This window comes from Bubalus bubalis, chromosome 22, assembly GCF_019923935.1.
Source record: "Bubalus bubalis isolate 160015118507 breed Murrah chromosome 22, NDDB_SH_1, whole genome shotgun sequence".
Classification (NCBI taxonomy): Eukaryota; Metazoa; Chordata; class Mammalia; order Artiodactyla; family Bovidae; genus Bubalus; species Bubalus bubalis.
The window spans coordinates 16,250,153-16,276,554 of NC_059178.1; the positions used below are offsets into that span (position 1 = coordinate 16,250,153).

General features: G+C 45.3%; 1 protein-coding gene across 3 annotated transcripts in view; it reads left to right on the top strand.

The window, feature by feature from the left end:
- The first annotated feature begins 6,776 nt into the window (after positions 1 to 6,776).
- PSTPIP2 (proline-serine-threonine phosphatase interacting protein 2) overlaps positions 6,777 to 26,402 on the top strand; it is a 95,456-nt gene continuing 75,830 nt past the window's right edge. For all 3 annotated transcript variants that reach the window (XM_045164031.1, XM_045164032.1, XM_045164033.1), the window contains exon 1: positions 6,777 to 6,915. In XM_045164031.1, coding sequence (XP_045019966.1) covers positions 6,883 to 6,915 — 33 coding nt within the window. In that variant the 5' untranslated portion in view covers positions 6,777 to 6,882. The remainder of the gene's footprint in view (positions 6,916 to 26,402) is intronic.

The following is a 26,402-nucleotide window of genomic DNA, read 5'->3' on the forward strand; positions in this document are numbered from 1 at the left end:
CATCTCATCCTCTGTCTTACAGTTGATTTACAATATTGGTGTTTTAGGTGTACAACAAAGTATTCAGTTATATTTGAAATTCTTCTGCACAAAAGATTTACATATTGTTTATATATTGTTACGTACTTAAGTCAGTATAAATTAATGGTTAATTATTTTGTACTTTGAATTATAATCCAATGTTATATATTTTTGTTGTTCAAGTTCAGCTTATTTCCTGCCCCAGCTCTAGAAAGTCTTGGTTTTTTATTTTTGATTTTATAAGCTTTATACACACACACACCATACATGTACATTATGTACATACTGGATATGAGTTCTTAACAGGATAAAAGTACCATAAATTTCCTCTTTTTTTTTTTTTTTTTTTTTGGCCACACTGGGTCTTTGTTGCTGCGTTGCGGGCTTTCTCTAGTTTGGATAAGCAATGGCTGCTGTAGTTGTGCTTGGGCTTCTCATTGTGATGGCTTCCTTTGTTGCACAGCACGGGTTGTAGCACAGACAGGCTTCAGTAGTTGTGGTTCTTGGGCTTAATTGCCCTGCTGTATGTGGGATATTCCTGGGCCAGGGATCAGTCTGTGTCCCCTGCATTGGCAAGTGGATTCTGAACCACTGGGCCACCAGGGAAGTCCTCTTCTGTTCTTCAGCTTGTCTGTCTGAAAAAGGTGGCTTTTGTTGGAAAAAAAAAAAAAGTCCTATAGACGGTAGTCTTATGTACCAGTGAATATCAAACTTCTTCCGTCTTTAAATTACTTCAGTCAGGAACACATCTGAGTTCCTTACCTCACTCAAGAAAATTCTAAACTTAAAAGGTGTCAAGAAGGGGGAATTTTTCCCTAGCACTCTGTTTGACTGGCCTACTGATAAAATTGATACCAGACAGATTAATGAGAGAAGTAACAATTTTAATTGATGCACATGGAGGTCTCAGAAATGGGATATAAGATGTGGCTAAAGCAGGTGAATGTTGTATGCTTTTTAGACAATAAATTTGAGAGGAATTATCAGGACAAACTTAGGTTATGGGTGCTTAATAAATGAGTCTAAACAGAGTTTGGATTTGGGGTTGTAAATAAAAGAAGCATAACAAGTTTTGTTTATACAGACTTGGCCCTGAATTTCCTATCTCTGGGGATAAGGATGTCTTTCAACTGGTACACAGAGGGGACCTTTCAAATGGGAGATTTATTTCCTGATTTCAGGGAGACAGGTGTTACAGTGTCCTTCTTGGATTTGCAATTTCTTAAGTAACATTCAAAATCATGCTGCTGAGGATATTTTGGGGGTGGTCTGCCTTGTGCCCCAACAGTGCAAAGGGCAGACCACCCTCACCCATGCTTTGTTGCAGACAGCTAGCCCCTGGGTACTGAAGCCTCCTCCTGGAAGTTTTCCCTTTGTATACTATTCATGTCCTGTTTTGACCCTCTGCTCCACTCATGAATCTACTCAGCTTCTAATCTTAGTGATGAAATCCAACCTCTCTGCTTTTGACGTTGACTTACTGCTGCCCTCTGTCCCCTGCTTGGCCAGGTCCTGCTTCTCAGATCCTGGCTTTAGCTCCCTGGCCAGGTTTGCGTCTGTCTCCTGGAAAGGAGGGATCAGGCTATGGGAACTGAAGTAAAAATTGGTACTGACTGCTGTTTTTTTAATTAATTAATTTTTGTCTGCACTGGGTCCTTGTTGCTTTGCACAGGCTTTCTCTAGTTGTGGCAAGCGGGAGCTATTCTTCATTGCCAAGAGCGGGCTTCTGACTACAGGTAGTTTCTCTTGTGGAGCTGGGGCTCTAGGCTCACAGGCTTCATTATTTGTGGGGCATGGGCTTAGTTGCTCCATAGCATGTGGAATCTTGCCGGACTAGGGATCGTGTCCCCTGCATTGGCAGGTGGATTCCTATCCTCCATGTCACCAAGGAAGTCCAGTACTGCTGTTAATGATCAGGGAGAGGTTGTTGAATTCCCTGTCTGGTACTATCATTGTCTAATCCATGAGAGTGCATGAGAAAATAGCATCCTTATCTTGAGGGGCTTTGCAGTCTTCTTGGGGAGGTAAGCTATCCACGAGGAACATAAATTAGAGAAAAAAACATAAATATGTCATATTTCATCAAGGGCTAGTTAGTGTAATAAGGATGACATGTTCTAGAAATTAAAGAAATGAGATGACTAAGGGCTGGAGAAGGTGGGGAAGTGGTGCTGAGATGGAATTTGAGAAGAGAGACGAGCAGCGCCCAGGCAGCCTGCAAAGAAGCAGCACAGTTGGGGTGGCAGAAAAGCCTGATTGGCCTAGGGTGGGGACAGGGGAGGAAGCGAGGGAGTGAGGTGGGAAAGGTCAGGGTAGGGAAGGTCTTGACGGCCACACAGGGGCATTTGGGACTTAATTCTGATGGAGAAACATGGCTTTGTGAAGAGAGCAGAGAAAAGAAGCAGGCAGTGCTTCAAGAAAGAACAACTAAGGCGAGTTGGCAGAGGAGGAAGAGGAATGCAGACTGATTTTTTAACGTGTGAAAGGAAAAGTGATTTTAGTGGGCATTTGTTATTTTTGTCACTCACCATCCATTTATCCTATTTCAAGGGAAAGATCCCTAATTCCTTCTGGGGAAGCCTCCCTTTCCTTTACAACTCTTGTGGAAAACAATTTGACAGCTTTATTTCAAAAACCTTAAAAATGTATATTATTTAGCCTGTGATTATGAGGAACTTTTTTGAGGTATAGTTGATTTTCAGTGTTGTGTTAATTTCTGCAGTACAGCAAAGTGAATCAGTTATATGTGTGTGTATATATATATATACACACATATACACACACATTCTTTTTTAAAATCTTTTCCATTATGGTTTATCATAGGATATTAAATATAGTTCTCTGTGGTATTCAGTAAGACTTTGTTGTTTATCCATTCCAGTATAATAGCTTAAATCTGCTAAACCCTACCCTCCCACTTCATCCCTCCTCAAACCTCTCCCCCTTGACAACCACTAGTCTGTTCTCTCTGTCCACGAATCTCTTTCTGTTTTGTAGATAGGCTCGTCTGTGTCATATTTTAGATTTCACATATAAGTGGTATCATACTTGTCTTTCTCTTTCTGACTTCAGTTGGTATGATAATCTCTAGTGGCATCCATATTGCTGAAAATGGCATTATTTCAGTCTTATTTATGGCTGAATAGCATTCCATTGTATATATGTACCACATCTTTATCCATTCATCTGTCATTGGACATTTAGGTTTCCATGTCTTGGCTATTGTGAATAGTGCTTCTGTGAACATTACATTACGAGGAATCTTAACAAAAATTTATGTAAAAGATATTTATCACAGTAATATTTCTAAAAGCATTAAGAGAATGCTAAGAAAGTATTGGTATATCCACTTGATGGGAAATTATGCAAAAGTTAAAAAGTGATACTGAAGATTTTTCTTTTTAATTTTTTGGAGGTTTGAAATACACTCACATTGTATAAACTCAGAGGTCCAGAGAGCATGAAGTGAAAAGTAGGTTTTCTTCCCTCCTATGTCCCTCTGCCCCATTCACCCCCGCATAAGAGGAACATTTAAAACACACGTCTATTGTTTTTCCTCCTTACCCAAATGGCAGTTTGTTTCGCATCTTGTTTTTCCCCCACTTTATAGCTGGTGATTGTTCCATATCAAAACACAGAGCTTCCTCATTTTTTAAATGCTTGAATATGATTTAATTGTATAGATATCTTACAATCTATTGAGCTAATCCTCCACTGATGGCATTTAGTTCTTTCAAATCTTTTGCCAGAATAACCATGCTGCTATAAATAATTATATACATATTTCACTTTGCACATATGAGGATATCTGGATAAACTCTAACATGGAATTGTTGGATCAAAACATAGGAGCACTTAGGAAATTCCTTGGTGCTCCAGTGGTTAGGACTCAGTGCTTTCACTGCAAGTCTTGTGGCCAAAAAAAAAAAAAAAAAAGGGAGCATTAAAAATTTTGGCAATATGGCAAAATTTCTTTTCACAGAGATTTTCAATTTTTTCATGAAAGAGTGTCTGTCCTGTCCAGCCAGCACCATGTGCTATCAAACTTTATGTTAGGAAAGGTGTATTAAAGGATTTTAGAAAATAGTAATGAAGTATTGTTAAGTTACAAAAGCAAGACTCAAATCTGTACAGTACAAGCTTAAAAATGCAAATGTAGGACTTCCCTGGTGATCCAGAGGTTAATAATCTGCCTGCCAACCATGCAAATGCATATTATTGAAAGAGATAATGCCAAAATGTTAACAGTGGTTTATATTAAATGCATTGACTCATTGTTCCATAATTGCTGTAGTCCGACTCTTTGCAACCCCATGGACTGTGGTCTGCCAGGCTCCTGTGTCCATGAGAGTCTCCAGGCAGGAAGACTGGGGCGGGTTGCCATTTCCTACTCCAGGGGATCTTCCTGGAGTAGCGTTGTTGCTGTAGTAGTGTTATTTAACTTCATTAGTAAAATGTCCCAAATTTGTTATAGATCCTTGGGGGCTTCCTTGGTGGTGCAGATGGTAAAGAATTTGCCTGTGATGCAGGTGACCCAGGTTTGATCCCTGGGTTGGGAAGATCCCCTGGAGAAGGAAATGGCAACCCACTCTAGTATTCTTGCCTGGAGAATCGCCATGGACAGAGGAGCCTGGTGGGCTACAGTCCATGGGGTTGTAAAGAGTCAGACATGACTGAGCGACTAACACACTTCTGCTGTAAAAACAATTCAAAGCAAGACCCATGGATATAGTACAAATATTACTTGTCTTTTTATTCCCAACACGTGTTGGGGTGATGAGGTTTATAAATTAGGAATGAATGAGGAATGTTTTCTTTTTTTTCTTTTTTTTGAGGAATGTTTTCTGACAGTGTGGACAACCATTTGAAATTTCCAATCTTGCCACCAGGTGGTGGAAGAGAGTTAAAATTCCGGGGACCTTGTGGCATCTGAGCCACGAAAATCAAGTACAATGTACCCTCAGAGGTTAAACAAAATGTTAAAAATGAAAGTTTAAACAATTAGAATTATATTTAAAATATTTGTTCCAAAATATGCAAAACTCCCAGGAAAAACCTTGATGCTATCTGTGGCACTTCAGCATATTTCCTCAGTTGGCACTATTTCTTACCCCTCCTTCTATTGAGCCTGTTCTCCTGGTGCCCCTGATGATGCTGTCAGGCTTCCCTTTCTTCCTTCTAACCTCACTGCTTTCCAAAGAGTTGAACAACCAGATGAATGGATGCATGTCCTGGGAGTGACCCAGAACTGAAGGCCACCTCTCCATCTGTTTTTGCAGATGACTCTTGGTGGGATTTCATCACGGGGGTGGGTGAGGGCTAACCTTCCAGCTGCCCTTCAAATCACCCCAGCAGCTGTCTTCACTTTGTCTGTACCAAGCTAGAACCTGCTCAGAGGCACAGTTTGCCTCTCCAGGTCTGAGGCTGGGGTCTGGCTCTCTTGACCTTCATCCTCCCCTCCTTGAGTGGATCTGCCTCAGGAATGACCTCTATCTTTGGCTCTGATTCTGTTTAGAGGGGCAGAGCTGTAATCGAGCTCCTCATACGTTAAATACCTTGTGATCTTGGCCACGTCAATCAGCCTCTGTGGGCCTCAGTTTTGGTTCAGGGCAGGTAGCGCAGGTACTTTGCCCTAGAGTGCCTTATCACTGCAAAGCGGGGATGGGTCTGACTTGCCCTGGGTTATGTTTACGAGGGTGTTCTACTAGGAGAATGTAGGAAGAGGAAGGACGCTGGGACATCATACTTCTGGAGGGATTGGTGGAGAAGGGTCTTGGGTCTGGATCCTAAGAATGCGGAAGGGTTGGGGAGGAGCTGAGTTCCTGGACACCTTGTAAGGACCCCACTGAAGGACATGGAGTCAAGGGCCAATGACCTTTCCATGACTTTTGGACTAAAACATGCTTACCTGTGGCGGGTCCCGCACTTCACTAGCTGAAGCGTCCACACCTGACGCGGCCGACAGCGTTGTCAGTGCTCAGGCTTCACGGAGGCCACGCGCGGTCCCAGGGACCACCTCGGATCCGACGGGGGCTCCTTCCACCAGCGCGCAGAGCCTGGATATCTCCGCCAGGAACTGGGTCAAAGGAGGAGGGAGCTGTGGGCAGGAACCGAGCCGAATTCGGGGAGGCGACAGAATCAGTTCCTTCCAATCTTTAAAGGTCTCCCGAAGGAGGGGGACGTAGGGCTAACTGACTGACTCCTGACACCGCAGGGTCTAACCCGCGGGCCGCCTCTTTCTTCCGCGCGGGACGAGTGCAGGGTGCGGGCAGACCCGGGACGCGGCTCGGGCAGGAGTGTGGGGTGCTGGGTGCTGCGGACCGCTGAGGGGTGTGGGGAGTGGGACGGGGCGCTGGATGTGGGGGGCGGGTGCTTGGCGCGGGGGTGGGGTGGGGGCGGGGCCGGGCGATGCGGCTGGGGCAGGCGGGTCGGGGCCGATGGGTGGTGTGGGGCGGGGCGGAGCGGGGGAGCTGGGCGGGGCGGGGGCCGGGCCAGGGCGGGGCACGAGGGTGGGCGGGGCAGGCGGTGGTGTGGGCGGGGCCGAGCGGGGTAGCTGGGCGATTGCGGTTCGGGGCAGGTCGAGCGGGGAAGTTGGGTAGGGCAGAGCGCAGTGCGGGGGCGGGGCGGAACGGGGGAGCTGGGCGGGGCTGGGATCGGGGGGCGGGGCCGGGCGATGAGGCTCGGGGCAGGCGGGGCGGGGCAGATGGGTTTTGTGTGGGGCGGGGCGGGACGCGGGGCGGGGCGGGGCGGGCGGTGGCGTGGGCGGGGCTTAGTTTCGGGTGCGCGGCCAGGCTGGCGGGTCCTGACAGTCCTCGTCCCCGCGCGCCTGCTCTGGTTCTCCTCGCTGCTCGCTAGCCAGCCATGACAGGCTCACTGTTCAAGGGGAACTTTTGGGTAAGTCAGCGAGGCGAGGGGTCCATCGCCCGGCTTGGGAGCTGGGGGCCCCGAAGGGAGCCGTGGGCCCCTGTCCGGAGCAGAATCCGATCGGACTGGCCGCCGCCGGCCCCTCTCTGCGCTGCCCCCAGCCCGCCGCGCGTCCGCGGGTCCCCGGGGTCCGGTTCGTAGGGTCTCCCTCGGCCTTCCGCGCCCCGGGTCACCGCAGACAGGTGTAGCCTTATAGCTAGGACGTTCACCCCTCATCTCACACCTGGGGAAACCGAGACCCAAAGGGAGGAGCCAACCGTCCTGGGACAGTGGCAGGGTGGTCCCGGAGGCTCTGCTGTGAGCAGATTTGGGGGGTAACGTGGGTCAGAGAACGTGCGGTAAACTTGGCTGGGTTGTTTGGCTTTTCCAGGTCCACGGAAATGTACAGCCTGTCCGAGCCTGCAGACATTAGCGGGGTTCTTTAGCAGAAGCTTTGCCGGTCTCGTAGCCCCGTTTCCTGAGCCCCTCCCAGCCTTTGCCCCCTGTCCCCCTATCCAGGGGGAGGCTGGTGCGTGTGTAAGATCCTGCGAGCTGGTGGGGGCATCTGAGCCCGAGGACGGGCCCAACCAGGAGGCGTCAGCTCAGTCCTCTTCTCCTCTGTCCAGTCCTCTTCCCCCCTTGTCCTCTCGCTCCCCAGGTGCCCCTCAACAGTCTGTACCCCCTCATTTAGAGGAGCCACCCTCATCCTTTTAAGGCAGCAGCAGAAAGTCAGCTTGTCTCCAGACTGAGCTACTGCTGCCAAGCCACCCCATCTCCTTACCTGCAATCCCGATGTGAAGTGAAAGTTGCTCCCTCTGTCTGACTCTTTGCGACCCCATGGACTACAGTCCATGGAATTCTCCAGGCCAGAATACTGGAGTGGGTAGCCTTTCCCTTCTCCAGGGGATCTTTCCAACCCAGGGATTGAATCCAGGTCTTGCACACTGTAGGCGGATTCCTTACCAGCTGAGCCACAAGGGAAGCCCAATACTGAAGTGGGTAGCCTATCTCTTCTCCAGAGTATCTTCCTGACCCAGGAATTGAACTGGGGTCTCTTGCATTGCAGGAGGATTCTTTACCAACTGAGCTATGAGGGAAGCTGAAAGGAAAGCAACCCTGATGGCTCCCCCTGTAGCCTCATAGCGCCTAACAAGTTCCTGTCCCCCATGGAGAATGCTACATAGAGAAACTTGGCCCTGTGACCTGGGGGACACAGTTTACACCCTGCCTTGAGAAGTCCCTTTTCCTGGAGTTTATGGGGTTCTCCTTGGCAATGCCTACCTGTGGGGTATGATCCTCTCACCCCAAGCAGCTTCACAGAGAGGGTTCATGGCCTTGGAGCTGGCCCCTGGAGGAGGCCTGTGAATTCTTTGGGTGGAATAAAGGATCTCTGGGTCCCATGCCAGGCGCTGTGGGAAAAAAACAGCACAGACAGCCCTGTTTTTCTTCCCCTCAATATGTAGCATTCAGTTTTCAGGTCTCTGCTCAGTGTCTTCTCTTCAGGGAAGCCCTTCCTGATTGCGCCCGATAGTGCCTGTTGTATTCCTTCATAGTTTTTGTCCTTTATGGTTTTGAGGTTGGGGGCCTGCAAGCATGTGAGCACCTTGTGGACAGCTGTTGTCTGGCTTTCAGTGCCACTGCCCCTTGCACGGGCTGATGCCAGTGAGATCTCAGCTGATAGCTGTCGAATGAGTACAGTGGATCTATAAAACGGACAGGGCATGTAGTGGGTTGAGAGCTGCGGCCTCCATCCTCAGAGGGCTCCCAGGCCACAGGAAGGCAGCCCCCCAGCTGCTCCCAGAGGCAGTCTTGCAGGAATGGTTAGGGGAGGGGGCAGACATGAGGTCTGTGTTGGGAGTTAGAGATTGGATAAAGGTCCAGGGTAGAGAACTTTCTGGGTTTTTACTCCCCCCCCACACCCGAGCTTTTACTTTCAAAACATATAAGATCCTGAGAGATAGTTTGCAAAGATATCTTCCATTTCTAATTTCATGTGATTTTTATGTCAAGTAATAAAAACAGTAATAGCTAACATTACTGTGTATAGAGTCTGTGGCAAGCACTGTGCTAAACACTTTACATATACCACTCGTTTAAGTCTCAGCTACCCTGTGAAGTACCTTATTGACTATCCCATTTTACAGATGAGGAAACTGAGTGGCAAACAGGTTGAGCAACATTCCCAAGATTGTAGAGCTATTAAACAGTGCAGCAGGACTCTGCATAGACCAAGTGTTCACTGAGTGCTTTCAATGAGGCTGGTGCTCAGTGAGAGTGTCCTTTGGCACCGTTAGATGTAGATGCTGAGACATCATTTGACTCTTCATGTGGCTATCTTTCTCCTTCAGCTCCAACCATGAGCTCCTGGGGGGTCTGCGCTGAGTGCCACCACTGAGCCTCCAGCACTGCGATGGTGCTTCTCATACGGATGCTCAGGAACCAGGCAGATGGGACAGTCAGCCCAGATTTGAGAGAAAAGGGGCAGAAGGGAACTATTGGAGACCTTAGGGGCTGCCTGAGATGCTCTCATATTCTCAGGGATGGGTAGAGAGTGGGGAGCAAGGCTGTTGTTATTACTAAGGGGATGGCAGCAACTCACGTTTCAAGGACAAGAAGGTTGTGATGGTACAAGGTAGAAAGCTTTGGAAACCCAAGTGGGTATCAGCTGATTGAATTGAACAAATATTTGAGAAAATACGTTCTCTGTATAGAGGTGGCATTTGCAGGGATAAGAGCACTGTCTTGGGTTGAAGGTACATTCATCATTAGGAAGCCAGCAGGGAGGGTGGACTTTAGTCTTGAATGCCTGTCCTCTGGGATATAGAGGACAAAGGGGCTGGGGGATGGGAAAGTTCTAGCAGGGGCCAAGGGGCAGAAAGAGTCTGCTCCAGGATGGAAATCATAGGGAAGGGACAGGAGGAGACCAATGAAAGGAATGGCAGAAGGTGAGAGAAGTCAAAGCCGCGGGACCAGGTCACCAATTGAAGCCGGCAGTGGGGGAGAGGAAAGAAAAGCTCGGAGCAGGCTCTAAGTAAGGTGAGCGGGAGAGTGGGGTACTGGCCCCAGAAAGAAGGAAGTCAGATGAGGAACTGGTTTGTGGGGAGAGAAGGAGGAGGAGGCAGAAGTGATATTGACAATATTAACCACAGGGGTAGCACTGGTGAAGACCGAGACTCGCAGCATCCTGAACCCCCTGCAGCAGCCCTCAGCTTTCAGGACAGTGCCAGGGTTGCTGGATATGGGGAGGCCCTGGGGAAGGAACAGGGGCCAGACAGTAGGCTTTGGGGATATGTTAATATTTGAACAACCAGTACAAACAATGAATGTGCCCTGATCCTAGGTTTGAGGACTTGGTGGAGGTGGCCCCAGTGCCTGGGAAAGGATGTCCAGGAAAGACAGTGCCTGGAACAGCAGAGGCTCTCAGGTGGCCTCAGTTCAGCTCAGTTCAGTCTCTCAGTCGTGTCCGACTCTTTGCGACCCCATGAATTGCAGCATGCCAGGCCTCCCTGTCCATCACCAACTCCCGGAGTTCACTCAGACTCATGGCCAGGTTTAAATCCCCATCTGCCCCTTATAGCTGAGTGACCTTGGGCAGTTAACTTCAACTCTCATTTTGTTTTTCCATGTCGAAAAATGAGGATAATACCAATGTTGATACTCTAGGACTGTTGTGAAGATTAAATCAGAGTTCTGTGCATGCCTGGCACATAGCGAGCACTTGTGATTGTCAACTATTATCAGCACAGAGATGACAATTAAAGGAAGTGGTTGACAGTTACTCAAGGAGAAAGAATCAAGAGATAAGAGGACCCCAGAGAAGCACTATTGGTGACTACCTTGTTTAGGCAGGAGTAGAGAGTGGTCAGAGAAAGAGGGGCAGAAATGTAAGGATTGAACCCTCACAGGAGCCATCACAGGCCCAGGAGAGGAATGTTCCATGGAAGTTGAGAGGCCCATGGTCAAATTAGGTAGATGTTCCTGAAAAGGTATGAGTCAGCGCATACTGTATAAATAATCTTCAAATGCCCCATGGGAAGTTCATTTAAAGGAACCTTTCAGTGGATCTATTTGAAAAGGGAATACTCTTTAAAACTGGGATAGTCCCCAGCTGGGTTTGCCCATGTGCTTTTTCCCTCCCAGCAGTTGTATGGTTAGGCCATGCTGTTATTTATCCTGGTTAACGCTGATGGTATCTTGTTGAAATAAGACGGGGACCGTGGGTGTGGTTTCCAGGGCTCCAGGGAAGGTGGCCACAGAGGGACAGTCCCAGCCTTTGGCCTGTTGTCAGAGGGGCCTTGCACAGGTGACCTGTTCCGGGAGAGGGAGATGCTTCCCGTCTCAGGACAGTCCCACATTCCTCATGAGGGTGTGACCCCAGCCTGACCCTGTGTATCTTCTAGATCCCTATTTTGACCTGGTCTTCCTGATTCTCACTGCTCTAAGCTCAGACCAGCTTCCTATTGCCTGTCCTATCCTCTTCCACCCCTGTGCCTACGGTGGGCGAGGTCTCTCTGCTTGGGGAGTGACTAGGGGAAGGCTTGGGGCCCCCTGAACTTGCTCGTTGCCCCTGACCACCCAGGGCTGTCCCTCTGCTTCAAACCTCTGACTGCTTTGGAATCTGTTCTTTCTGGGTCTTACCAGATCTTGAGTTGGTACTGTCCTGCCTGGTGGCAAAATGCAAGGTAAAGGCGTTGACTTTTGTCCCTTCCAGTTCATTCTTTCTAGAGCAGCCACTGGGGTCTAGCTTTCAAATAATTATCACAAATCTTTTTTTCTTGTTTTAGCATTGTAAGAATTTAATAAGAAAGTCATGGGATCTACCTTCTAAGGAAAATAAGAAATTCTTCTCTTTTTTTGGCCATGAGGCATGTGGGATCCTAATTTCCTCGCCAGGGTGCAAACCCAAGCTCCCTGCATTGGAAGAGCAGAGTCTTAGTCACTGTGACTGCCAGAGAAGCCTCCAGAAAAATAGGAAATTCTTTTTGAAATATATGAAACAAAATCTGAACAAGTGGAAAGAAGACAAAAGTTTGTTACCAAACTTTAAAAAAGTCTAGATGATGCAAGCATATTCTTTAAAAATCCAAATATTCCCAATGATTTAGAATGAAAAACAATATAAATATTATTTATGTTGTCACAGTGTTTATTTTATTTTTCTTTGCCATGTGACTTGTGGGATCTTAGTTCCCTGACCAGGGGTGGAACCCATACCCTCAGCAGTGAAAGTGCAGAGTCCTAACCACTGGACTGCCAGGGAATTCCCACAGCATGTAAAGGTTTTTTGTTTTTAAAGATAAGTGTGTGTGTGTGTGTGTGTGTGTGTGTGTGTGCGCGTGCGCGCGCGCTTAGTTGTGTCTGACTCTTTGCAACCCTTTGGACTGTAGCCTGCCAGGCTCCTCTGTCTATGGGATTCTCCAGGCAAGAAATACTGGAGTGGGTTGCCGTTTCCTTCTCCAGGGGATCTTCCCAACCCAGAGATGGAACCCGTGTCTCCTGCATTGCAGGCGAATTCTTTACCTGATGAGCCATCAGGGAAGCCTGAAGTAGTATATTATACTTAGATCTCCATTCTTATTTTTCCTGGACTTTCTAATTCTTTCTTCTTTTTTTGAGAGAAGACATTATTCACTTTTATCAGAAAAAAATTTTTTTTTAAAGCATTTATTTAATTTTGGCTGTGCTGGGTCTTTGTTGCTGTGCGGGCTTTTCTCTAGTTGCAGAGGAGCGTAGGCTTCTCTTTGCGCTGGCTTCTCTTGTGGAGCTCTAGAGCACAGGCTCAGTAGTTGTGGCCCACAGGCTTAGTCGCTCCAGAGTATGTGGGATCTTCCTGGATCAGGGATTGAGCCCATGTCTCCTGCGTTGCAAGGTAAATTATTTACCACTGAGCCACCAGGAAAGCCCCAGAGCCTTTTTTTTTTTTTTTTCCAATGCTCCACTCTATCAGTTTTTTCCCCTGCATAAACAACAGTTTGTTCGCAGATTAGATTTACACAGTGAATGTAGAATTCTGAGTTTAGTGTCTCAGATACCCATTACAGGAACACGTACATAGATAATACATAGTTAAGTTCATTCTAAAGTCAAAAAAGACTTGGTGTGTGCAAACTTGGTATAAGTGTATATGGATGCATATTAATTTATGGATTTTTCTGGTAAAAGCAACTATAGATGTCATTAGCCAGTCAAAGCAAAATATTAGTTATATCCAAACATATACAATATCCAAAGTACCTCTGTTTGTACAACCAGTAGATGTTTTTGCCGGAGAAGGCAATGGCACCCCACTCCAGTACTCTTGCCTGGAAAATCCCATGGAAGGAGGAGCCTGGAAGGCTGCAGTCCATGGGGTCGCTCAGGGTTGGACCCGACTGAGCAACTTCACTTTCACTTTTCACTTTCATTCTTTGGAGAAGGAAATGGCAACCCACTCCAGTGTTCTTGCCTGGAGAATCCCAGGGACGGGGGAGCCTGGTGGACTGCCGTCTATGGGGTTGCACAGAGTCGGACACGACTGAAGCAACTTAGCAGCAGCATCAGCAGATGTTTTTGCAATTAACTTCTGTAATTTTCATTTACTGTCTCTTAAGTATAATCAGAATGTCCATTTTTGGACATATTTTATTATAGCATAAATATCATCTAAGTTTCAATGTTAGTGAAAAGCTCATCTGAGTAGGAAGGGGCTGACATTTTTCTTTCCTCCGCTATACTAGAAATCTCCAGCTTTGACAAAAGAAAAGGTGGGCTGGGGGTGGTGTTAAATAATAGGAATTGTTGGTTAGCTTTATAGAATGACATGTCACTGTTTTTAAAAATATTTGTCTGCTTATTTATTTATTTGGCTGCATTGCTCTTTGTTGCCACATGTGGGATCTTTGTTGCTGTGTGCCAGAGCTTCGTTGCAGTTTCTGAGATCTAGTTCCCTGACTAGGGATCAAACCCAGGTCCCTGGTCTTGGGAACCTGGAGTCTTAGGCACTGAACCATTGGGGATGTCCCTAGCCATTGTAATTTTTAAAAATATAAAACTATCAGACTTTTCCAACTCTATCAATGGGACTATTTAAGGTATGGTTGCCAAGAATTTAAGAACTCTTGCATGTTATGAAAATCCATGAAGACTGAGAGCTATATGATCTCACTCTGGAAAAGTCAGGCAACAGGAAACCAGATACTTTGGACACTGTGTTCAGATAGGTGTTGTTGTGTCTCACAACATTCAACACAAGCTTCGGAGCCTTCCTCAGAATCAGGGGCTTCTAGCTTCCCAAACAGCCTGTGTGTAAGGAAAGTAGGAAGAGCAGGCTTCAGAAAGACACAGTAGGCTCTTGACATGTTGGTTTAAAAACTTGCCTTCTAGCTGGAATTAGCTGTATCTTTGTGTGAAGGTTAGACAAAGGTCAAGCTGCAGATTTCAACACAGGAGATAACGGTTTGTTCTTGAGAAGAGGAAAACTTTTCCCTAGCTGACTCTAACGCTCTTGTCTTAAACACTTTACACGTTTGTATGTGTAAGGAGGCTCAGGGTAGTTCAGTTCAGTTCAGTGGCTCAGTCGTGTCCAACTCTTTGCGACCCCATGAATTGCAGCACTCCATGCCTCCCTGTCCATTACCAACTCCTGGAGTTCACCCAAACTCACGTCCATCGAGTCAGTGATGCTATCCAGCCATCTCATCCTCTGTCATCCCCTTCTCCTCCTGCCCCCAATCCCTCCCAGCATCAGAGTCTTTTCCAGTGAGTCAACTCTTCGCATGAGGTGGCCAAAGTATTGGAGTTTCAGCTTTAGCATCAGTCCTTCCAAAGAACACCCAGGACTGATCTCCTTTAGAATGGACTGGTTGGATCTCCTTGGAGTCCAAGGGACTCTCAAGAGTCTTCTCCAACACCACAGTTCAAAAGCATCAATTCTTCGGCGCTCAGCTTTCTTCACAGTCCAGTTCATATCCATACATGACCACTGGAAAAACCATAGCCTTGACTAGATGGACCTTTGTTGGCAAAGTAATGTCTCTGCTTTTCAATATGCTATTTAGGTTGGTCATAACTTTCCTTCCAAGGAGCAAGCGTCTTTTAATTTCATGGCTGTAATCACCATCTGCAGTGATTTTGGAGCCCAAAAAATAAAATCTGACACTGTTTCCACTGTTCCCCATCTATTTCCCATGAAGTGATGGGGCTAGATGCCATGATCTTCGTTTTCTGAATGTTGAGCTTTAAGCCAACTTTTTCACTCTCCTCTTTCACTTTCATCAAGAGGCTTTTTAGTTCCTCTTCACTTTCTGCCATAAGGGTGGTGTCATCTGCATATCTGAGGTTATTGATATTTCTCCCGCCATTCTTGATTCCGGCTTGTGCTTCATCCAGCCCAGTGTTTCTCATGATGTACTCTGCATGTAAGTTAAATAAGCAGGGTGACAATATACAGCCTTGACATACTCCTTTTCCTATTTGGAACCAGTCTGTTGTTCCATGTCCAGTTCTAACTGTTGCTTCCTGACCTGCATATAGGTTTCTCAAGAGGCAGGTCAGGTGGTCTGGTATTCCCATCTCTTTCAGAATTTTCCACAGTTTATTGTGATCCACACAGTCAAAGGCTTTGGCATAGTCAATAAAGCAGAAATAGATGATTTTCTGGAACTCTCTTCCTTTTTCTATGATCCAGCAGATGTTGGCAATTTGATCTCTGTCAAAGAGTTCAGTTCAGGGCAACTTAAATCCCGGTGCACAGATCCATACCATTCATCAGTATTTATCTGTGGAAACTCTTATATGGCTTCCTAGCTTACCAGTCAGATATGGCTCTATTGCATTAGCATTGATCAGGTCACACCAGGTGAAGACTTTCTTATTTTAAAGTTTGTTTATTTGGCTATGTGGGTCTTAGATGCCGAGTACTCTCTAGTTGTAGCCCAAGGACTCAGTTGCTCCAGGGATATGTGAGATCTTAGTGCCCCGGACAGACATCGAGCCTGAGTCCCCTGCATTGCAAGGTGGATTCTCAACCATTGGACCACCAGGGAAATCCCAAGACTTTCTTTTTTGACAGAAATGATCACAGCTGAAATATTTGGGAAAGTAAATTAAAAGAATATTCTTAGATATTTAAATCTGTTTTTTAACAGAAGGTTAGACAAAGGTCAAGGCTGTGGCGCTTTATACCCTCTCACCAGCCCAGCACTGCGCCTCCAACAGAGAGTATGACATAGAGTACCGTTTTTTCTATTTTTTAAGGCTACATGATCTTAAATATTTTTTTTTCATAGATCACTGTCCATCTTTTAAACATATTACTCTTTGTGCCTTTCAGATCCCTAAGAATGGTACTGTAAGTGTTGCATACCTCAGGGACATCACTGCTTTTACAACTGTATTTTAGGAGAGGGAGACACACACAGAGGATAAAAAATAAGGAAAGTTGGAGTGACAGAGGATGGCTGACCCTGCCTCATACCCTCAGCGTTCACACTGTGAGGTGCAGCCACACAAGACCCTCAAAGGGTTGGAGGTCGGAGAAGGGGGTGGGAGGTTTTAGTTGACTTTGCACTGATCTCTACTCCTCCCTCCTGGTCTTGGGGAGGAGACTTTTTCTACAAGTCTGTTGCATATTTCTAACAATACGCTTATCACTCCATGTTTGTTTGTTTTTCTTCCTTGGTAGACTGTGGTCAGCTTCTGTATTGTTTACCTCTGTGTCCCTAGAGCTTGACTCAGTTCTGAGGACAGAACATGTGCTCAGTAAACGTTTAACAAGTGAATAAATGAACACTGAAGTCTCAACTACTTGATGTTAAGAGGCATCCCCCTACTCTCTACCCCCTGTACAATACCTAATATTTAGGGGCCAAGCAACTAAATTCCACATATTTAACTAATATTTGTTGTCTTTTAAAGTGTGATGCCACATTTAAAAAAAATTGTGATACAACGCACATAACAACATTTACCACCCCCCCGCCCCAACCTTTTTTTCCGTCTAGTCAAGGCTATGGTTTTTCCAGTGGTCATGTATGGATGCGAGAGTTGGACTGTGAAGAAAGCTGAGCACTGAAGAATTGATGCTTTTGAACTGTGGTGTTGGAGAAGACTCTTGACAGTCCCTTGGACTGCAAGGAGATCCAACCAGTCCATTCTAAAGGAGATCAGTCCTGGGTGTTCTTTGGAAGGAATGATGCTAAAGCTGAAACTCCAGTACTTTGGCCACCTCATGCGAAGAGTTGACTCATTGGAAAAGACTCTGATGCTAGGAGGGATTGGGGGCAGGAGGAGAAGGGGACGACAGAGGATGAGATGGCTGGATGGCATCACTGACTCGATGGATGTGAGTCTCAGTGAACTCCGGGAGTTGGTGATGGACAGGGAGGCCTGGCCTGCTGCGATTCATGGGGTCGCAAAGAGTCGGACATGACTGAGCAACTGAACTGAACTGAACCTTTTTTCAGTGTAAGGTTAAAACTTCAATACTTTGGCCACCTGATGTGAAGAACCGACTCATTGGAAAAGACCCTGATGCTAGGAAAGATTGAAGGTGGGAGGAGAAGGGGACAACAGAGGATGAGATGGTTGGATGGCATCAATGATACGATGGACGTGAGTTTGAGTAAACTCTGGGAGTTGGTGATGGACAGGGAAGCCTGGCATGCTGCAGTCCATGGGGTCGTAAAGAGTTGGACATGATTCAGTGACTGAACTGAACTGAAGGTTCATTGGTATTAAATACATTCACGTTATTGTGCAACCATCACCACCATCTGTCCTCTAAATTCCTTTCCTCTTGTAAAACTGAAGGTCTACATCCATTAAACAACAACTCCCCAATCTCCCTTCCCCCAGTCTCTGGCAACCACCTTTATACTTCTGTCTCTATGATTTTGACTGCTTTGAGTACCTCACATAAGTGGAATCATAGAGTATTTTTTATGACTGGCTTATTTCACTTAGTGTAATGTCCTCAAGGCTCATCTGTGTTGTAACACATTTCAGAATTTCCTTACTTTTTAAGTAGAATATTCTTCCATTGTATGTATATACAACATTTTGCTGATCTGTTCATCCATCAATAGATATTTGAATTGCTTCCATGTTTCACTTATTGTGAATAATACTATGAACATGGGTATACAAATATTTCTTCAAGACCCTACTGCTAATCCTTTTGGCATATGCCCAGAAATGTAATTGCTGGATCATATGATAATGCTATTTTTAATTTTTTGAGGAACTGCCATATGTTTCCTATAGCAGCTGTACTGTTCTACCTTCTCACCAATAGTGCAGAGGGTTCCTGTTTTCTCATATCCTCACCAATACCTTTTATTTTCTCTCTTTTTTCTTTTTTTCCACTCTACTCAAACCTCCACTTCACTTCCTCATTCTTTCTCTGTTTTGATGATCTTTGCCTCCTGCTCCATTAAGAAATCAGACACCAGCTGGTGAAAGCTCACTTGTCTTCTGTATAAATAAGATGAGGTGTAGCCATGAGTAATAGAAAAACCCAAAACAACAGTAGCCTCAACAAGGACAAAGTTTTTCTTTCACCCACACAAAGTCCCCAGCCATTCATTCCAGGGATGGCACGGCCACCCACAGTGCCAGGGCCCACACTTCTGTCTCATTCCTCTGGTGGTACCTAGGTTAATGCCTGGTACATAATGGATTCACAGTAATAGCTGTTGAATGACTGAAAATAGGGTTTATTAATAATAGGACATTTAAAAACTTGATATGTAGCACCAAACTGATTTCCTAAAGAGGAGACATAGTTTAAGTGTCCCTGATAATATGTGGAAATAATCAGTTTCACTACATCAGCCATGGCCAGTTTAATAAGCAAAAACAGATGCCTTATTAAATTTTTGTTTGTTTTTATCACCGGGGAGAGTGAACGTTATTTTCTTGTTGTATTTCCCCATTTACAAATGGTTTTAATTCCTTTCTCATTCTTTACTTATAAATCTACATAAGTCTTTTGAAATGATAAATATATTCTTTGTCATTTAATACAAATATTTGAATGTGTATTCTTGTATATATGTGTGTGTGTATGTGGTTGTGTATGTAATTCACACGTTCTAGCCTTGATTCACACGTTCAGCAACTAGCGTGCAGCAGGGAAGGACTTTCCTCATGCCCTCAAACTTTTGCCTTGAACATTTCTGGGTTGCAATCCCAGCTCTGCTCTTTTCAAGCTGAGGGATGTGCCCTTGTTCAAATTACTCAACCTTCCTAAGCTTAGTATCCTTGTCTGTAAAAGGATCATTGTACTTAAACATGTATAATGTATTTTGAAAACACTTTATACAGTCAAGTTTGCTGTAATTTTGTAATTTCATCTCAGCTCAGTTCAGTCAGTCAGTCATGTCCGACTCTTTGTCATCCCATGGACTGTAGCACGTCAGGCTTCCCTGTCCATAACCAACTCCCGGAGCTTACTCAAACTCATGTCCATCAAGTCGGTGATGCCATCCAACCATCTCATCCTCTGTCATCCCCTTCTTCCACCTTCAGCCTTTCCCAGCATCAGGGTCTTTTCCAGTGAGTCAGGTCTTCACATCAGGTGGCCAAAGGCTTGGAGCTTCAGCATCAGTCCTTCCAATGGATGTTCAGGACTGATTTCCTTTAGGGTGGACTGGTTTGATCTCCTCGCAGTCCAAAGGACTCTCAAGAGTCTTCTCCAGCACCACAGTTCAAAAGCATCAATTCTTCGGCTCTCAGCTTTCTTTATGGTCCAACTCTCACATCCATACATGACTACTGGAAAAACCATAGCTTTGACTAGATGGACCTTTGTTGGCAAAGTAATGTCTCTGCTTTTTAATATGCTGTCTTGGTTTTTCATAGCTTTTCTTCCAAGGATCAAGCATTTGTTAATTTCACAGCTGCAGTCACCATCTGCAGTCACCCAAGAAAATAAAGTCTGTCCCTGTTTCCATTGATTCCCCTTCTATTTGCCATGAAGTGATGGGACCAGATGCCATGATGTTCATTTTTTGAATGCTGAGTTTTAAGCCAGCTTTTTCACTCTCCTCTCTCACTTTCATCAAGAGGCTCTTTAATTCTTCGCTTTCTGCCATAAGGGTGGTGTCATCTGAATATCTGAAGTTATTGATATTTCTCCTGGCTATCTTTTTATTTTTTTTTCTCCTGGCAGACTTGATTCCAGCTTGTGTTTCATCGAGTCTGGCATTTCGTATGATGTACTCTGCATATAAGTTAAATAAGCAGGGTGACAATATACAGCCTTGATGTACTCTTTTTCCCAATTTGGAACTGGTCTGTTGTTCCATGTCTGGTTTTAACTGCTGCTTCTTGCCCTGCATATAGATTTCTCAGGAGGAGGAAATGTGATCTGGTATTCCCATCTCTTTAAGAATTTTTCACAGTTTGTTGTGATCCACACAGTCAAAGGCTTTGGCATGGTCAGTAAAGCAGAAGTAGATGTTTTTCTGGAACTTTCTTGCTTTTTCTGTGGTCCAGTGAATGTTGGTAATTTGATCTCTGGTTCTCTGCCTTTTCTAAATCCAGCTTGAACATCTGGAAGGTCTCTGTTCATGTACTGTTGAAGCCTTGCTTGGAGAATTTTGAGCATTACTTTGTTAGAGTGTAAGATGAGTGCAATGGTGCGGTAGTTTGAACATTCTCTGGCATTACCTTTCTCTATTGCACATCAAGGTTTCAAAACTCTGCATGCTGAAACTCGATAAACATTCAGGTTCTTTTTTTCTGAACTCTTTTTTTATGATTAGAGTTTTACTCAGTATTTAATTGTCTTTTTCTATGAGCCTTTGGGGCTTCCCAGGTAGAGCTAGTGGCAAAGAACACACCTGCCAATGCAGGAGACATAAGAAATGTGGGTTTGATCCCTGGGTCGGGAAGATCTCCTAGAAGAGGGCGTGGCAACCTGTTCCAGTATTCTTGCCTGGAGAATCCCCATGGACAGAGGAGCCCAATGGTCTATAGTCCATAGGGTCGCAAAGAATTGGACACGACTGAAGCAACTCAACACGCACTCACGCATAAGCCCTTAGGTGTTCCAACATTTGCAGAAGCTAGAGATCTGTGTGGACCTGTAAAGTCAGGAGGAGACTGATCCCTGCCCTTGGGGGGCTTTGTTGCTGTTGCTATTTTGTCCCTCAGTCGTGTCCAACTCTTTGTGACCCCATGGACTGCAGCATGCCAGGTTTCCATGTCTTTCGCTATCTCCCAGAGTTTGCTCACACTCATGTCCATTGAATCAGTGATGCCATCCAATCAACTCATCCTCTGTCGTCCCCTTCTCCTCCTGCCTTCAATCTTTCCCAGCATCGGGGTCTTTTCCAGTGAATCAGCTCTTTGCATCAGGTGGCCAAAGTATCGGAGCTTCAGCTTCAGGATCAGTCCTTCCAATGAATATTCAGGGATGATTTCCTTTAGAATGGCTGGTTGGATCTCCTTGCTGTCTTGTTAAGGGACAAACACAAGTGTATGGCACTGATGGGAAACAGGCTCACCTAGTCTGCTCATGCTGCAAGCAGTGGGTTAGCCGGATAGGATTATGGGTCAGGCTTAGCTGGAGCACCGTTTCCTAAAAAGTGCTGAGATGGTACTGGCCATGTGATAAGATGGAGAAATCTGTGTTTCCAGAACACCTCAGAGAAAGTGGTGGCATGCACAAGGGTAGAAGGAATACTTGAGTGAGCTGCTTAGGGTAGGGAGACTGGGACTTCACCTGGAGGTCTTGCTTGAGTGAAAATAGCTGATAGTCTGGCCATCCTCTGAGGGGCTGGGGTCTGGCTCATTTTCAGGCTTTGTTTTGCTGTGTGACAGATGCCAGCCGAAATGCTGAGAAAAGTCACCGCTGTCTTTCCTCTCCGCTCTGGTCCTGCACTGCTGAGTCCCCACTCCTGTATGAACATGACTTTTTCTATTTTAAGAAGCAGGATCTGCTTAAAGCGACAGGTTCAAAAATGGCCACAAACACAATTCCTTCACTGCACCAGGCCTTGGTTGCCCCACATCTTGGAATCTACTCTGCAACTGCACCCTGTTGTCAGAAACAAACATGGCTTTCTTGATCCCGTGTCACGGTCTTCGTAGACCGGGACATGGGGACTGGAGTCAATGAGTAGAGGGATGCAGGGGACCCAAGTCTCGAGTGAAATAAGAGTGCTTTATTTGCAGAAACGCATATTTATATATCTTCATACAAGGCAGCTTTAGGCAGTAAAAAAATTGAGCAAAAACAAAGGCAAGCAAATAACAATCTTCAAAGGGCCAGAAAGCATTCCATATCCTGAGTAAGAGGGGCATAACTGAATAGACTACCTCTAAGTAAAAGGTCACTGAAGGGAGTCACTGAAAGGAATCCAAGCAGGTGCCCTTCTCATGATCTCAGTCCTGAGAACTGCATGCAGCTCTGATCGCTCCTGTTTTCCAGGAACTGATAAGGAATAGAGAGTCCTTGAGAAATGGCACACAAAAGAAGAAAATAACATATTGGATCCCTTAAAGTTGAAAGTCCCCTGACAATCCTGCAAGTCAGGTCCTGAACTAGGGGTGCAGAAAGACCTAAGCTCTGAGGCATTCATCAGTACCTCTGCTGCTGGCCAGATCTGGACAGTTGATGAGTCCTATGGGCTGTCTGCCCCAGATCAGGCTTCCCCCCTGTCTGTCCGGTGTTTGCGTGTACCTGTGCGAATCAGGATTCTCACGTTAATTCCTGCTCAGAAGGTTGGCCAGCTTTGATTCTGACCAGCCGTGGCTCAGGGCTGGTGTCCTGGCGGGCAGGCCTCTCCCTGGCCAACCCTGGCTGATGCTGCCCTTTCCTGGGGAATCTGTACATGAGGGACCCTCCTGTTCCTCCCGGCCATCCTCAACTCTGAGTCACAGGGAGCAGACTTGCTGAAGATCCAGGCACCTGCATGTGAGCCGTGCAGCCCCTTCTGCAGAAACTAAACTGAAAGGTCCCGGAGTCCAAGGGCTCAGGAAGCCACGAGCCTGTCTGCTATCTGAGGGTAAAGGAATGAGTCCAGTCAGGGTCGTTGCAGAGAGGGAAGCTGGAAGCCTGAAAAGACGGGGGCCCTGAGAGAGGCTGAGTGAACAAACCACAGCTATTCAGAATTGTGATTGATTCCGAGAGCAGAGGATGTGGGGAGGGGGAGGCCAGCAGCCGCAGTCCTCCCAGCCAGGGCTATGTATCATTTGGGGTCTGCACCCCACTCTACCTCAGACTAAGTGGGTGACTCCCCGGAAGCCACCCTGCTAACCACTCTGGTTAGCTTGGGCTTCCTGTTTAGCAATGTGGATAATACTATCTGGCCGGCCCACTGCTAGCTAGGGCCATCGTGTCTCGGATGGAGGAGGTGGAATCGTCGGGGATGTGTTAATGTCAATAGTACAGTGTTTTCATGTTTTGTTCGTTTCTTTGGCCGTGCTGTGCAGCACGTGGGATCTTAGTTTCCTGAGTAGGGGTGGAACCTCTGCTCCCCTGCAGTGGAAGCCCAGAGTGCTAACCACTCTGCCAGGAAGTCCCAATATTGTAGTGCTTTCTGCAGTTAAATTAATTTTTAAAATTGAGACCATGAGTGAAAATGATGAGTGGAAATCACTTGAAAAAATCTCAAGAATTGTTAGAACAGGCGAAATATAGTCCCTAATCCCTAAAAATTATGATTTTAAACAAGCAGGGGTCCCTGTACTTCTGTTATGAAGCTAATTCCATAGTATTATCCTCAGGGCTCAGTGGCACAGGTTTTAGCACTGAGTGAACATGGCTTTGAATCCCTGCTCAGCTGTGTATGCTTTTGCTGTACGACGTTGGGCCAGTGGTGTTATGTCTCTGGGTCTCTGTGTCTGCATCTGTAACATCTGGGTGATAATACCTCTTGGATATCATCACCTGGATGATCTCTCCATCTCAGGGTCCTTAATTTAATCACAGCTGCAGAGTTCATTTTGCCATGAAAGATAACAGAGTCACAAGTTCCAGGTATTATAGCTTGGCACCACGTAAGGTGGTTGGGTCGTCACTGGACGTGTGCAGGGGGATGGAGTTGTCATCGGGGACGTCTTTGAGAAGATGCCATTTGAACTGAGATGTGAAAGGTAAGGTCCACCTAGCCTTGCAGGTGGCCGGAGGAAGGGGAGGGAAAACAGCAAGCCTGGAAAGGGCCTAGTGTGTTTGAGGGATAGAAGGATCAGCGCTTCAGCAGGAAGCAGGTTGAATTGCTGAAACTCAGCTTGACAAAAACCCGTTTGCTGAAATGATCATGTCACTAAAAACTTGTTTTTAGTGATTACCCAGAATCTAAAGAGTATTGTATTATCAAGGGTAGTTTCAACAAATTTTTTATTTAATAGGCTTTATTATTATTTTATTAATAGGCTTTATTATTTTGAACAGTTTTAGGTTTACAGAAAAAAATTGAACAAGGTATAGGATTCCCATATCACCTCTCTCTCAGTTTCCTCCACTATTAATATGGGGTGAGAAATCTTGCCTTTCATGAATGTTTACTGAGCAGCTACTCTGTGCGAGACATGGCAGCAGATTTTGGGACTTCATACTCTAGTCTGTGAGATCCAAGGTGGCCAAATATTACATACGTTACACAGTTAGGGATTTTGGTGACTTCAGTGAAGGAAATAGAGTGTATGAGTTTCCTATTGCTGCTTTAACTAACTGCCACAAGCTCAGTGACTTAACACAAATTTACTGTCTCACAGTACTGGATGGCAGAAGTCTCATTGGGCTAATGTTGAAGTATCTGTAGGGCTGTATGCCCTCTGGGGGCTCAAGGAAAATCTGTCCCTTGCCTTTTCCTGATTCCAGAGGTTCCCCTCATTCCTTGGCTAGTGGCCCTCTTTTATCTTTAAACCCAGCAATCACATCGCTCTGCTTCTCTCTTTTAAGGGTTCTTGGGCCCACCTGGATATCTTGCATTACTACGTTACTATTGCTGCACTAACATTACTAGCTAAAGTCCATGCTTTACATTAAGGCTCACTCTTTGTTTTCTGTGGGTTTTGACAAACGTGTGATGCCATGTATCCAGCATTACAGTATCATACAGAATGGCTTCACTGACTTGAAAAATCTTCTTTACATCCTTGCTTGCTTCCCCTGAACCCCGGGGCAACCAACAACCTTTTTATTGTCTCCATAGTTCTGCTTTTTCCAGAATGTCATGTAGTTGGAATCACATATGGTATGTAGCTTTTTCAGACTGACTTCTTTCATTTAGCAATATGCTTTTAAGATTCTCCCATGTCTTTTTGTGGCTGGATAGCCCATTTCTTCTTATCGATGAATAACATTCCATGGTATGGATGGACCACACTGTTTATTTGTTCACCTATTGAGGGACATTTTGGTTGCTTCCAATTTGGGGCAATTATGAGTAAAGCTGCTACCCACATGTGTGTGTAGTTTGCATGGACATAAATTTTAAACTTGATTTAGTTTCATTGATTCAGATTTATTGATCTAGCCCAGTCGGATGTCATTTTAACATGTGTTTCACATCTAATATGGCTGAATATCCTCTGTGCTTCAAATTCATGCAATTTATTCATTGGATCAAACTGAATGAGAAGTAGTGAGTTAGAGAAGGAGAAAAGGCAGTGGGCTCAGATGAACATGTAGGGAGAACTACTTCTTATTTGCTTCTAAAATTTGCTTCCAAAATCCTAACATTTATTATTTGCATATATCTGAAATTTGAATATGAAAACATTCTCATGACCAAATGTCATGAACAGAAAGTATAGAAAACTTTAAAGATGCTGAACTTGGGCTGGTGTCAGTGAAATGGCAGTCATGAAACTTAAAAATAAACTAAATCTAAAATTTAACTACATTTAAATCAAAACTTTGAAAAAGCCGCGAGGTCTTTTATAGACTATGAAATTGTCTATTTTATAGTCAGTAGGAACAAGTAGAAACTAGAGGCACATGTTTCAGGGGTGAGAGAGGGCTGAATCACTGAGACACAGAGGATGAGTAATTTTGGGATGAAAAAAATGGTATTGATGTTATTCCTCAGAATCAAAGTTAATCAACCTGGTCTTCAGATATGGAGATTATTGCATTTATTTACATGGTGCTGGTTGAGTAACACGTTTTGCATTTATGTATCCCTAGTTGTGTTAAGAATATAATGACTGGGGCTCAGTTTCTTCATTAGTTGCAGGATGGAGACTGCTTTCATGGTTGAGCCCTGAGATGTCTTCTGATGCCTCAGCATGCCCAGGCTGGAACAGCATGGGAGAGCAAACAGACTCTGATTGCCTAGACTGTTTAGGAAATGGGATAGATACTCTGATTAGCAGTGCTTTCTCTTTTTTAAAAGCTTTTTATTTTGTGTTGATTTTGTTGTTCACTTGCTAAGTCACGTCTGATTCTTTGTGACCCCATGAACCACAGTACGCCAGGCTTCCCTGTCCTTCACTCTCTTCCTGAGTTTGCTCAAATTTTGTATTGGAGTATAGTCAGTTCACAA